The following is a 13024-nucleotide window of genomic DNA, read 5'->3' on the forward strand; positions in this document are numbered from 1 at the left end:
CGTTTTGGTTCCCTCCCAAAATATCTTCAGGCCCAATTTAGGCCCATTATTATAGGCTTAATAAACTTAACGACAGCCCATAAACTTCTTCATTACTTTTTATAACATAGCGACAAAACAATAAACATTGGGAGTACATATTAAACTGGAGGGTGCGGACAAGAACCGCCTCAACTCAATCAAAATTGTGCCAAAGTCCAGAAGCGAAGACCAGTAACACAAACGCATATAAAAAAACTCGGGGTTTGATAATTGAATCTAGGGTGTCGTCATAATCTATCTGCGGCAGCGATAAGCGTGTTGATCAAGGGATTCAATGGGGGAACAAGTTGACAACAAGTTCACATGGGTGCTTAAGAATGTCCACTCTTTGCAGTCAGAGAAGATATATTCGTGATCGGTGGCTGTAGATGGTAAGAAGAGAAGTTGTTTGTTCTTCTTTTGTGTTTTTTTTTTTTGTTTTCCCCTCCAATTTTAGGTAGGTACGTTATCAATGACTCTCTTTTGCTTGCTTGCAGGCGTGTTGTGGCGGCATATTCCAAGGGAATTAAATTTAATGACGCTCTGTCTCTGTATCTGGCGGTTGCTGATGCTGAGTCTTTGCCTTTAGGATGGACAAGACACGCAGAATTTTCTTTTACTGTAGTGAATCAAATTTCTGAAGAACACTCCCAACTGCAAGATATGTTTCGTTATTGTACAGAAACAGAAGAGTGGTTTGATCACAAGACTCCTGTCTGTGGTTGTGCATCCAGCTTTCCCCTTGGAAAACTTGATGCCAAATATGGTGGATTTATACTGAATGACCAAGTCAAGGTTGTTGCAGAGGTGAAAGTTCTTGAAGCTATCGGCAAGTCTATCGAGGACACCACTACTACTCCACCGGTAGAAGAGGAAGTTGCTTTCAGTAGTGTCTACGGGTTTCCAGTTACTCCGTCAGAGGTGGAACTTGTGAGCCGCATGTTTGAAAACCACCCGGACGTTGTATTAGGCTTAGGATATATATCAATCTTATATCTCCTATATTCTCGTAGATACGACACTATCGTATAGCTAGGCAACTCGTTGTATAAAAATACCTTATGCACATATTGAATACAACAAGACATTACGTTCGTATATCAACATATTTCATGGTATCAGAGCATTAAGCTTTTATGACCTATTTTTTTCTTACTCTGCCACCGCCATTGTTCTTTAACAACAGCCGTCGTCGCTAAATTTTTTTTTTCATACGCTTCTACCGCTGTTGTTCGTTAACAACTGCCGTCGTTGCAACTCTTTCTGTTTTATCTTTTAAACATTTCCTATGGCGACCCCTCCACAAACACAAGTTGTTGCGGCACCACCGCCTTCACCATATCATCTCAGTTCCTCTGACAACCCATGAGTTTTGATATCTTCTGTAATTCTACAAGAAGACAATTACTCTGAATGGGCCACTGAGTTACGCAACTCCTTGCAAGCAAAACATAAGCTGGGTTTTGTTGATGGATATGTTCTAAAACCTACCGATGAACCCAATCTGAGCTTATGGCGTGCCGCAAACTCTATGATCGTGGGTTGGATTCGAACATCTATTGATCCGAAACTTCAATCCACTGTCTCCTTCATCGACAAAGCTTCTACTCTGTGGGAAACTCTCCGTTCCCGCTTCTCCGTTAGCAACGGTGTTCGTAAACAAGTTCTTAAAGACGAGATAGCTGGCTGTAAACAGAACGGTCAGTCCTTTTTGGAATACTATGGTCGTTTGTCAAAGTTATGGGAGGAGCTGCAGAACTATAAAACTGGTTGTGCATGTACGTGTGCTGCTGCTCCGGGTATTGCTCAAGAACGAGAAGAGGACCGAATCCATCAGTTCCTGTTTGGTTTAGATCTTCCTCGTTTCAGCAACATCCGATCAACCATTACTGGTGAAGACCCCAAGCCCTCGCTTACTCAAGTCTACTCTCGGATTATTCGGGAAGAGCAAAACCTCAATGTTGTGCAATCCAAGGAATTGGCCACAACAGAGGCGATTGGTTTCACCGCCAAAACAGAGGTTCATGCTCATGCTGCTGCTGTTTCGGGGCCTCGCTTTCGTGATCGCTCTTCTCTCTCATGTACACACTGTCGACGTCAAAGCCATGAAGCATCCAAGTGTTTTCAACTTCATGGTTTTCCTGACTGGTATTTTGACAACAATGGTGGTACTCGACCAGATAACAGAGCCATCTCCAATCGTCCTATTCAGCGAGGAAGACGACCAACTAGGGGCATTGGTCGCGGTCGAGGTCGGGCCAACAATGCTCGGGTCGGTCCTCCTAGTCAAAGTGGCAACAATCAGATAACACAATTCATCAATTTGCTTGAGGCCCAGCGTTCAAACACTTCTTCCAAAAAATTGTTGGGTAAAACTCATTTGTCTGATGTTGTTTTAGATACATGCGCCTCTCATCACATGACGGGTGATATCTCTATTTTGGTGGATGTCTTTGACATCATTCCATCACATGTTACGAAACCTGATGGTCACCCATCACGAGCTACCAAATGTGGCTCATTACCGTTGAGCTCGTCTTATTTGCTCAGCAATGTTTTGTTTGTTCTTGATTTCAACTACACCTTGATATCAGTTTCCAAACTTCTCAAGCAAACTGGCGCCATTGGAATATTTACTGACACTCTTTGTTTCTTACAGGACCGTTTTTCGAAGACTTTGATTGGAACGGATGAAGAACGTGAGGGTGTGTACTATTTCACGGGAGTGTTGGTTGCTCGGTCTCACAAGGCATCAGCGACATCCGCAGCGTCTAGTGTATTGTGGCATCGTAGGTTTGGACATCCTTCCCCTGGTGTTTTATTTTCTTTGACCGAGTGTGTTGATTCTCCTAGGAACTTTGAGGATTTAAAACATTGTGACATTTGTTTTCATGCTAAGCAAACAAGAGATGTTTTTCATGAAAGTAATAATAAAGCAACAAATTGTTTTTCACTTATTCATGCTGATGTTTGGGGTCCTTATCGTACTCCTTCTACAACCGGTGCTACGTATATTCTGACATTAGTTGATGATCACTCAAGATCTGTGTGGACGTACCTCATGTCCGCTAAACCAGAAGTGCCACAGCTGATTCGAAATTTTTGTGCTATGTCAGAACGTCAGTTTGGCAAACCGGTCAAGTCATTTTGTACTAACAACGGAACTGAGTTTATGTGTCTCTCTTCCTATTTTCAAGAACATGGCATCATTCATCAAACATCATGTGTTGATACACCGCAACAGAATGGATGGGTCGAACGCAAACACCGCCATATTCTCAACGTTGCCGTGCTTGTCTTTTTCAAAGTTCTCTGCCGGTTAAGTTCTGGGGAGAAAGTATTCTCACAGCTACTCATTTGATAAACCGCACACCATCTTCGGTATTACAAAACAAGACTCCTTATGAAGTCTTATTTGGCCATCTCCGTCGTATGATATGATTCGCACATTTGGCTGCTTGTGTTATGCTCATCATCGGTCTCGAGAGAAAGATAAGTTTGGTCCTCGTAGTCGGAAATGTGTCTTCCTTGGCTATTTGTATGGCAAGAAGGGATGGCGTTTGTTCGATCTTGACACAAAGAAAGTTTTTATCAGCCGCGATGTCTGGTTTCAGGAGGACATTTTTCCGTTTCTCCCCCATTCGTCGTCTCCGCCTTCTTCTCCGTCTCCACAACCCGTCGTGGTTGATGATGACTGGGAGTCCTCACCCTTATTGCCATCGGTGGTTACACCACCTATACCTCTTCAGGAGGACTCTCTGATTGTAGCTCCTCCGTTAACCCCCGTTGTGACACCCGTCTCGTCTTCGGATTCCCCTGCCATGACTAGCTCCGACTCACCTTCCTCATCTCTGGTTCCTATTCCTGTTACGGACCTATCGGAGGATGAGTCACCGTCAACACCTGGTTTACCGGAATTGTTGGGAAAAGGACACCGCATGACGTTTCCATCAGTTTTGCTTAAAGATTTTGTCATCCCTCCTGTACACTCCTCTCACGTTCTCGCTCCTACCGAATCATTGTCCTCCTCTACGGTCTCTGGTAAGATACTTTATCCCATCTCACAGTATTTTTCTAATGAAGGTTTCTCCGCAAACCATATTGCTTTCATGGCAGCATTATTGGACAGCAACGAACCTCGTCATTTTAAAGATGTGGTTATCATTAAAGAGTGGTGTGATGCGATGCGCAAAGAAATAGAGGCACTTGAGGCTAATCATATGTGGGATGTCACTGATTTGCCATCGGGGAAGAAAGCTATTAACAGCAAATGGGTGTACAAATTGAAGTTTCACTCTGACGGTTCTCTTGAACGCCATAAAGCATGTCTTGTGGCCATGGGTAATCATCAAAAAGAAAGGGTTGATTTCAAGGAAACCTTTGCTCCGGTTGCAAAGATGACAACCGTACGTTCTCTTCTTGGTGTGGCCGCTGCCAAGAATTGGGAGTTCCATCAAATAGACGTTCATAATGCCTTTCTTCATGGGGATCTTGAGGAAGAAGTTTACATGAAGCTACCACCGGGGTTTAAATCCAGTGATCCTAATAGGTGTGTCGCCTTCGTAAGTCATTGTATGGTCTCAAGCAGTCACCACGCTGTTGGTTCTCCAAGCTGTCCACTGCACTTCGTAACTTGGGTTTTAAACAAAGCTACCAGGATTACTCTTTGTGTACATTGATTCGCGGAGATGTTATTCTGCATATTCTTGTTTATGTTGATGACTTTGTTCTTGCTGGGAATGATCTTACGGTTCTTAACAAGTTCAAGGAGCAGCTCAACAATTGTTTTCACATGAAGGATTTTGGCAAGCTAAAGTATTTTTTGGGTCTTGAGGTTTCTAGTGGCAAAGATGGGTTCTGTTTGTCTCAACGGAAGTATGCACTGGACATTATTCACGAGGCTGGCATGTTAGGAGCAAAACCGGTACCAACTCCAATGGAACTCAATCATAAGATCGGTTCGGTGAAGGATCCGGAATATGCGAATCCCGACCAAGATCGTCATTTAGTAGGGCGTTTTATCTACTTGACCGTCACTCGCCCGGATTTGAGTTATGTCGTGCACATTCTTTCCCAATTTATGAAGGCTCCCCTCGTTGCGCATTGGGAGGCTGCTCTCCGGCTTGTTGCTTATCTCAAAGGATCTCCTTCTCAAGGCATTTTTCTACGGTCCGACAGTTCACTCACTCTCACCGCTTATTGTGATGTCGATCATTCTGCGTGCCCTCGCACTCGTCGGTCACTTTCGGCTTACGTCATATATCTCGGTGACTCGCCCATCTCCTGGCGTACTAAGAAACAGGATATGGTGTCTAGTTCGTTGGCTGAGGCTGAATATCGTGCCATGGCTTACACTCTCAAGGAGGTCAAATGGTTGAAAGGCTTGATGGAGGACTTTGAAGTAGAACATTCACACCTGATTCCCTTCTACTGCGACAGTGAGGCGGCTATTCACATTGCAGCGAACCCGGTGTTCCACGAATGGACAAAACATATTGAGCGGGATTGTCATCAGGTTCGTGATGCAGTTCAAGCAAAGCTGATCACTACTGAGCACATTTCAACTAAGGATCAAGTGGGTGATCTTCTTAGCAAGTCGTTGCCAACACCTATTTTTCAAAATTTACTGTCCACGCTGGGTGTCCGGGATTTCGTCCCACCAACGTGAAGGGGGTATTAGGCTTAGGATATATATCAATCTTATATCTACTATATTCTCGTAGATACGACACTATCGTATAGCTAGGCAACTCGTTGTATATAAATACCTTATGCACATATTGAATACAACAAGACATTACATTCGTATATCAACATATTTCACGTTGCATTAGAGTGGAGAGATGTATATAACCCTTATACGAAGAGAGGACACATGTATAACCTAATCGGCTTGATTGAGACTCTGCAAAAGCCGCTTCAAGATATCTCAATGTCTTATTTAGCTAATGCACGTGATACAATGGTGTTCCTCATATATGCTGTACTTCAGTTGGATTGGGTGGAGAAGAAGCTTAACGAGGTGACCGAAAAAAAGATGGAGAAAGAGGAAGTAGGACAAGTCGATAATACAATGATGTTCCTCAGATATGGTGGACGACCTCAGTTGGATTGGGTGGAGAAGAAGCTGAATGAGTTGACCGAAAAAAAGATGGAGAAAGAGGAACTAGGACAAGTCGATATTTGAAGCCAAATCTGGCTTTGCAGCCAGCACATATTGTTGTTTCTTTTTTTTAGTTTCTCCTTATTGGAATGTGCTTGGTTTTGCTTTATTTCGTGTTTATAAAATACGTGACCTTAAGTATGGAACATACACTCTGCTTTTAAAAATCGGACACTTTGGTTTTATAGTTTCTCTCTCTCTCTCTCTCTCTCTCTCTCTCTCTCTATCTCTCTCGAATGTTTTCTCTATTGCACGTTGATATCTTGAATTGGTGTCTCGCCTATTCTTTTTTACACATATGATAGTTCCTTTTTGATGATGATCCCTACTTGTTAACATCAACTCAACTGTAGGTTGTAGCTTTGCCACAATTCTGTTTTCCATCCCTCTCTTGCATTTTCTCACTGCCACTCCAACTTCTGGCTAATTCCCTTACCAAATCTGGCTTAGGACAAGTCGATATTTGAAGCCAAATCTGGCTTAGCAGCCAGGGTTATGCAGCAGCCGGCACGTATTGTTGTTTCTTTTAAAAAAAAAAAAAATTCTCCTTATTGGAATGTGCTTGGTTTTGCTTTATTTCGTGTTTACAAAATACGTGACCTTAAATCGGACACTTTGGTTTTAACTTTAGATGATGATAGTGTAAGGTAAGCTGTATATTATTATGAGAATGTTTACAACATATATAGCCTTTGTACAGTAGGGTTTTGATGAGAACTAATTACAAATGTAACCCTATTCTAAGTCTTTCCTTTACACGCTCCCTCAAGATTGAGGCAGTAACTTGACTCCAATCTTGTTGTTGATTTCGTGAAAACGAGGGCCAGCCAGCGGTTTGGTAAGAGCATCCGCAAGTTGATCGACAATGGAGACATGAGTAACACGAAGCATACCCGACTGAATGTGTTCCCGGACGAAGTGATAGTCAAGTGCCACATGTTTCATCTTGGAGTGAAAAACTGGATTAGCACAAAGATATGTAGCACCAATATTGTCACAATATATAACTGGAACCGTGGGGAGAGTGATACCAAGCTCAGTCAACAGGTGACATATCCAGCGAAGCTCAAAAGCAGTATTAGCAACAGCCCGATACTCCGCCTCTGTAGAGGACCGTGACACACTCCGTTGTTTCTTGGAAGACCAGGAGACTGGACTACCACCAAAGTAGATAATATAGGCATTTGTTGAAACATAAGTCCCCTTATCGCAACCCCAATCAGCATCTGAGAAGGCATGTATGGTGAGAGGAGCATCACGACGAAGAAATATACCAAGTGATCTTGTGCCCGCCAGATAACGTAAAATTCGCTTAGCCGCTTGCCAATGATCTGATGTTGGTTTGTGCATAAACTGAGATAATCTATTCACCGCAAAGGCAATGTCTGGCTGTGTGAAAGCTAAATACTGAAGACTACCAACCACCATTCTATATTCAGTGGCAGTGGCAAGCGGTGTTCCAGTATATAGCGTGAGCGGTTTCTGAGTCATAAGCGTGGTGACCGGCTTTGCATCGAGCATGTGGGTCTTGGCCAAGAGATCAGTGATGTACTTCCGCTGCATTAAGTGAAGTCCCTGGGATGTGCGAGTGGCCTCGATGCCCAGAAAATAACTCAAAGGACCGAGATCTTTGAGTGAAAAACGAGCAGCAATGGAAGCATGAAATGATCGCACCAAAGACGGGACTCCAGTAATTATTATATCATCGACATACACGAGTACGTAGAGATAGTTGTTACGCTGTTGGGAGATAAAAAGAGAGGCATCCCCAAGTGATGACTTGAAACCAAGGTGAAGGAGGAACTGTCGGAGTTCATGATACCATGCGCGGGGCGCCTGCTTTAGACCGTATAAGGCCTTATTTAGTTTACACACAAGATGGGGACGGTCTTTGTCGACGAATCCTGGAGGTTGAGAGACATAAACATCTTCATGTAAGGTACCCTCAAGAAATGCATTATTGATGTCGATTTGATGGATCGCCCAGTTCAACTTGACTGCTATCTCAAGAACGAGACGGATGGTTGTTGATTTGATGACGGGACTGAACGTCTCAGAGTAATCGAGGCCATATTGTTGATTGAATCCTCGAGCAACCAGTCTCGCCTTATACCTGTCAATAGATCCATCAGGGCGATATTTCAGGGTAAAGATCCACTTACAAGTGATAACGTGATAATGCGGTGAAGGAGGAATCACGTCCCAAGTGTGCAGATTCAGTTGCGCATTGATTTCAACCGACATCGCGTTACGCCAATTAGGGTCTTTGAGAGCCTCTGCCACAATCCTTGGGATCACCGGAGATGTGGATGCAAGAAGATTAAATTTTGGTTTTGGTTTGGTAATATGATTTTTAGCTCTCGTACGCATAGGATGGAGATTTTGCGGAGGTGGAGGTGGAGGTGGTATTGGGTGTGGGATTGGTGGAAGAGGTGGGAGTGGGTTTGGATTCGGTGGAGGTGTGATCGAATTTGGGATCGGTGAAGTAGCAGGAGAATTGGGGTTTGTTGGTGTGAGGGTGCTAGAAACAGAGGTCGATGATGAATGTTCAGGTCGAGTAGAAGAAGATGATTGAGTGGGTGAATTTGGGCTTGAGGTTATTGGGCTTGGTCCTATTGGAGTGGATAGGCTTGTTAATGGATTAGGAGAAAGGAGAGATGTGGATGGGTTACGGTGAGAGTTGGGCTCAACTAACGGACCATCATGAACTCGTTTAGTTCGCGTTTCATGAGCAACATCAGGCGAGACCGACGGTGAGGACTGTGGCACAGAAGAGGACGATGTCGATGGCGTAGTTGGTGGCGATAGCGGTGCGATGTTGGTCGGCGACGGAGGGTGAAGGGCAGAGCACGGTGGCGAAGAAAGAGCTGTTGGCGATGGAAGATTTATCACCGGCGGCCAAGAGGACGGATTGGAAACAACACCAGACGTCGACACCACTGGATCCGGTGACATTGGCGTGGTTGCAAACATAAAACTGTTCTCCATAAACTGCACATGGCGGGAGACATAAACTCGACCACTTTGGACATCGAGACATAAATACGCACTCTCTGTGAGTGAGTACCCAAGAAAAACACAAGGAGTCGAGCGGGACTCAAGTTTGTGTTGTCGGTAAGGTCGAAGCCAAGGGTAACAGACACAGCCAAAGACTCGCAGCTTGAGATAATTAGGGGTGGTGTTGAACAGCTTCCGGTACGGCGAGACACCACTCAACACAGCGGTTGGCATTCAATTAATGAGGTATATGGCAGCGGCAAAGGCATATGGCCAATAACTCTTGGGAACCGACGCATGACCAAGCATAGCGAGACCCGTCTCAATGACATGACGGTGTTTTCGTTCTGAGATGCCATTGTGTTGAGGTGTGTGTGGCGGAGATGTAAGATGAGAAATCCCATGTTCCACCAAGAACGATCGCAGACCAATAAACTCCCCACCATTATCCGAATAAAGTGTTTGAATCTTCTGTTGAAACCGATTCTCGACAAGGGTCTTGAAGGCAATGAAAACTTCTTTGACCTGAGATTTCTGTTTGAGAGGATAAAGCCATGTATATCTGGTGAAATGGTCAACAATGAGGAGATAATATTTGAGATTTTCAGTGGAGAGAACAGGAGAAGACCAGACATCAGTATACAAATATTCAAGAGGTTGTGTAGAGACAATTGTGTTTGTAGAAAATGGTAACTGTTGGCTTTTATTGATGAAACAATCAGAACAAGAAAACTGTTTATGAGGAGAAGGAGAAAGAGGTAAAGAGAACTGAGAGACAATTGTTTTTAAAACAGATAAAGAAGGGTGCCCAAGTCGAAGATGCCAAGAGGAGATATCGGTTTTTGGTGTAGGAGTGGCCGCAAAGATAGATATGGTGTTGTTATTAATCGGCCATTCATAAAGCTCATTCTTAGTTCTGCCTTGGAGCAATTTGGCTCCCGTGCTCAGATCCTTCACCTGAAAATAGGCAGGATAAAATTCAACAGACACATTATTAGCATTGCACAACCGATACACCGAGATAAGGTTCTTGCAAACATTTGGAACATATAGAACATTCGTAAGAGCAAGAGATCGAGATGGGGTAGGGAGTAAGGCGGAACCAGTATGATAAACCATCGGCGATGGTGACCTCTTCACTACCCGTATATGGTTGATGAAGCGCCAAGTTGGAGAGATCAGATGTTAAGTGATGAGTAGCTCCACTATCGCAGATTCATGGAGAGGAGGAGGACGCCATGGCAGCATTTGCACGAGGTTGCCACGGTGGGTTAGACGAGGAATTGTATCTACCACGACCGGAGGAAAGCTGAGAGCATCGGCGAGCACTGTGGCCGAAGACACCACAAAGCTGACAACGCCCTTGGTAACCTCTGCCTTGGGAGCCACGGGAGGAGTTTTGATGGTTCTGCCACTGTCCCCGAGACGACCCGCAAAACGGACCACGAGAATGAGTGTTGTTGTTGTTGTTGGTGTTGTGATTGCCACCAGAAGATTTGTAAGATGCTACATTCGCGGACATTGGAACAGAGGAAGAGGCAGCATGCGCAAGAGATTGAAGCTTCAGATCAAAGTTGAGGAGTTTCTCGTGGAGCTCCGTCAACGATGGAGGAGAGTCACGACCATCAATTTGGTCAACCACCGGTTTGTATGCATCGGAGAGACCACTCAGAATGTAGTCAACCTGATCTTCGTGATCCATTGGCTTGCCAAGTAAGGCTAGTTGATCAAACCGTGTGGTAAAACCTTGGACATAGTCATCGACAGAACGAGTACCTTTCTTCCATTGTTTGATCTGTTCGCGAATCTGTTTGATGTGTCCCCAACTTGGCTTTGCATAAGTGGAAGAGAGTGTACTCCAGATCTGAGCAGAGGTTGTCGCCTTGGATAAGATAGGTTGAACCTCAACAGCGATGGCACCAAGGAGACTGGAGTAGATGAGTTTATCCTGGCGTTTCCAAGTAGTGTACGCGGGATTGACGGTAGTGGTTCCAGCAGAAGTAACTGTGGCAGCAGGAGCAGCGGTGGAACCATCAAGGAAACCAGTGAGATCATATCCATCGAGTAAGGCGTGGACTTGGCGGTTCCACATCAAGAAGTTCGATGCCGTGAGTTTGGTCACATTCGACATGTTAACGTTGTGAAGCATGGAAGCATCAGAAGTGGCAATAGTTTCACTCTGAGAAGACATGATCGGAAGAGGAGAAGAAGACAAGAGGGAAAAGAAGAAGAGGAAGCAAGCGGCGGAAAAAAAAAATTAAGTCTTAGGATACGCCCACTCTAATACCATGTAAGATAAGCTGTATATTATTATGAGAATGTTTACAACATATATAGCCTTTGTACAGTAGGGTTTTGATGAGAACTAATTACAAATGTAACCCTATTCTAAGTCTTATTCTAAGTCTTTCCTTTACAGATAGTTCGTTTTTGTGATGATCCCCTTGTTTTTTTTTTCCTGTAAAGAAAGATAAAAATGGCTGTTACAACTTACAAAGGATGATACAATCACACAAATATGGTAACCACTTAATATCCCTAAGTGCCACGATGATCCTTATTGATATGCTTCTTCAATAGACTCTGCCACAATTCTGTTTTTTCATTTTCTTTTTCTCTTTCGTTGTTGATTTTTTTTTTTTTTGTTTTTTTAAAGAATTTTCTTTTTGTTGTTAGATATTTCTTTTGTAACTTTTGATAGAACCATTTAATTTGTTGAACTGAACAAGAGGAAGAACAAAGCCGATTAAATAATTAATTCATTTAATTTAATAAGTAACAAGACTAGCGAAACAACGGTGATCTGATCTCTGCTTCATGTTCGAAAATTAATAAATAGAATTCAAACTAATTTTTCTTCTATAAGAAAAGCTTCAGAAGGTCCAGAATCCAAGAACAAGGCTGACGACGGCGAATGCGCCAGTGAGCTTAGCGGCACCACTAGTAGGAGCTACGGCGGGACCGTCGAACTCAGATGGTGAAGGAGCTGGAGAGAAAGCAGAGTTACGAGGAGTGACAACAACTAGGCGTAGCTTCTGACCCTTTTGACAGTGACCCTCTGTTCCACTGATGAAGTAAAGCGGACCGGATTGGTTTAGCTTCACCTTTGTGTTTCCGTCCGAGTAGCTGGCTTTAGGGCTCGTGGTGTTGCACTTCTCGTAAGCTTCTCGTGTCACTTGGAGAACAGAGTCTTTACCGGCTTCGTACTTGAAAACTGAAAAACAAACATGCGACAAAGAGTCAGAAACAGAGTATATGATTTGAAGATTACACAAAATCTCTAATTGAAATTATAAAGTTACAAAGTGAGGATTTTACCAATAAAGTCCCCGACTTTGAAACGAGCTTTTTGAGCCCATTCGTTGAAAGAGAAAGAAGCGGAAGGAGGGATCTTCCAGTCACCGGCTTTTCCACCGACGGCAACCTCATTTGCATCTACGGACAAGAAGTATAAGAAAGACAAACAGAGGAATATGGTAACTAGAAGAGATGAAGAAGAAGAAGCCATTGATTATAAATAAATACTCTCTCTGTACTGAGTTTTAAAAAGACAAAAGTATTAGTGTGTATATATGTGTTTGAGTGAGTTGGAGATGATGAGTGTTAAGAGGATCTTGTGTGGTTTTTATAGAGGTAGTCTGGTAGAGAGAGACTAGAGAGACTTGGAAACTAGCCGTAAAGAAAACAAAAACTAAAATGGGAAAAAACGTTAAATGTGAATATATCCGTTGTGAGATGATAAAGGTGACGTAACCGTTAGGAAAGAGACAAAACCTGAACTCTTGATAGTCTTCTGATTGAAAGTGGTTTCACGGTCTTCTAGGAAGACTGGTCAGCTAAGCT

General features: G+C 43.5%; 1 protein-coding gene and 1 pseudogene across 2 annotated transcripts; one reads left to right on the forward strand and one right to left on the reverse strand.

The window, feature by feature from the left end:
- The first annotated feature begins 179 nt into the window (after window positions 1–179).
- On the forward strand, window positions 180–1139 carry LOC147935781 (protein RESTRICTED TEV MOVEMENT 3-like; annotated as a pseudogene). Its single transcript, XR_015568954.1, has 2 exons — window positions 180–413; window positions 519–1139. The product of XR_015568954.1 is annotated as a protein RESTRICTED TEV MOVEMENT 3-like (transcript).
- A 10788-nt stretch (window positions 1140–11927) lies between these two features.
- LOC104717004 (early nodulin-like protein 15) lies at window positions 11928–12874 on the reverse strand. Its single transcript, XM_010434507.3, has 2 exons — window positions 12500–12874; window positions 11928–12395 (listed from the first exon to the last, which is right to left on the reverse strand). The coding sequence occupies exons 1-2, from the start codon at window positions 12687–12689 to the stop codon at window positions 12055–12057; spliced, it is 531 nt and encodes a 176-aa protein (XP_010432809.1). The 5' UTR covers window positions 12690–12874; the 3' UTR covers window positions 11928–12054.
- Window positions 12875–13024: the final 150 nt, after the last annotated feature.

The sequence above is a fragment of the Camelina sativa genome, chromosome 10 (genome assembly GCF_030686135.1).
Source record: "Camelina sativa cultivar CO46 ecotype springtype chromosome 10, ASM3068613v1".
Lineage (NCBI taxonomy): Eukaryota > Viridiplantae > Streptophyta > Magnoliopsida > Brassicales > Brassicaceae > Camelina > Camelina sativa.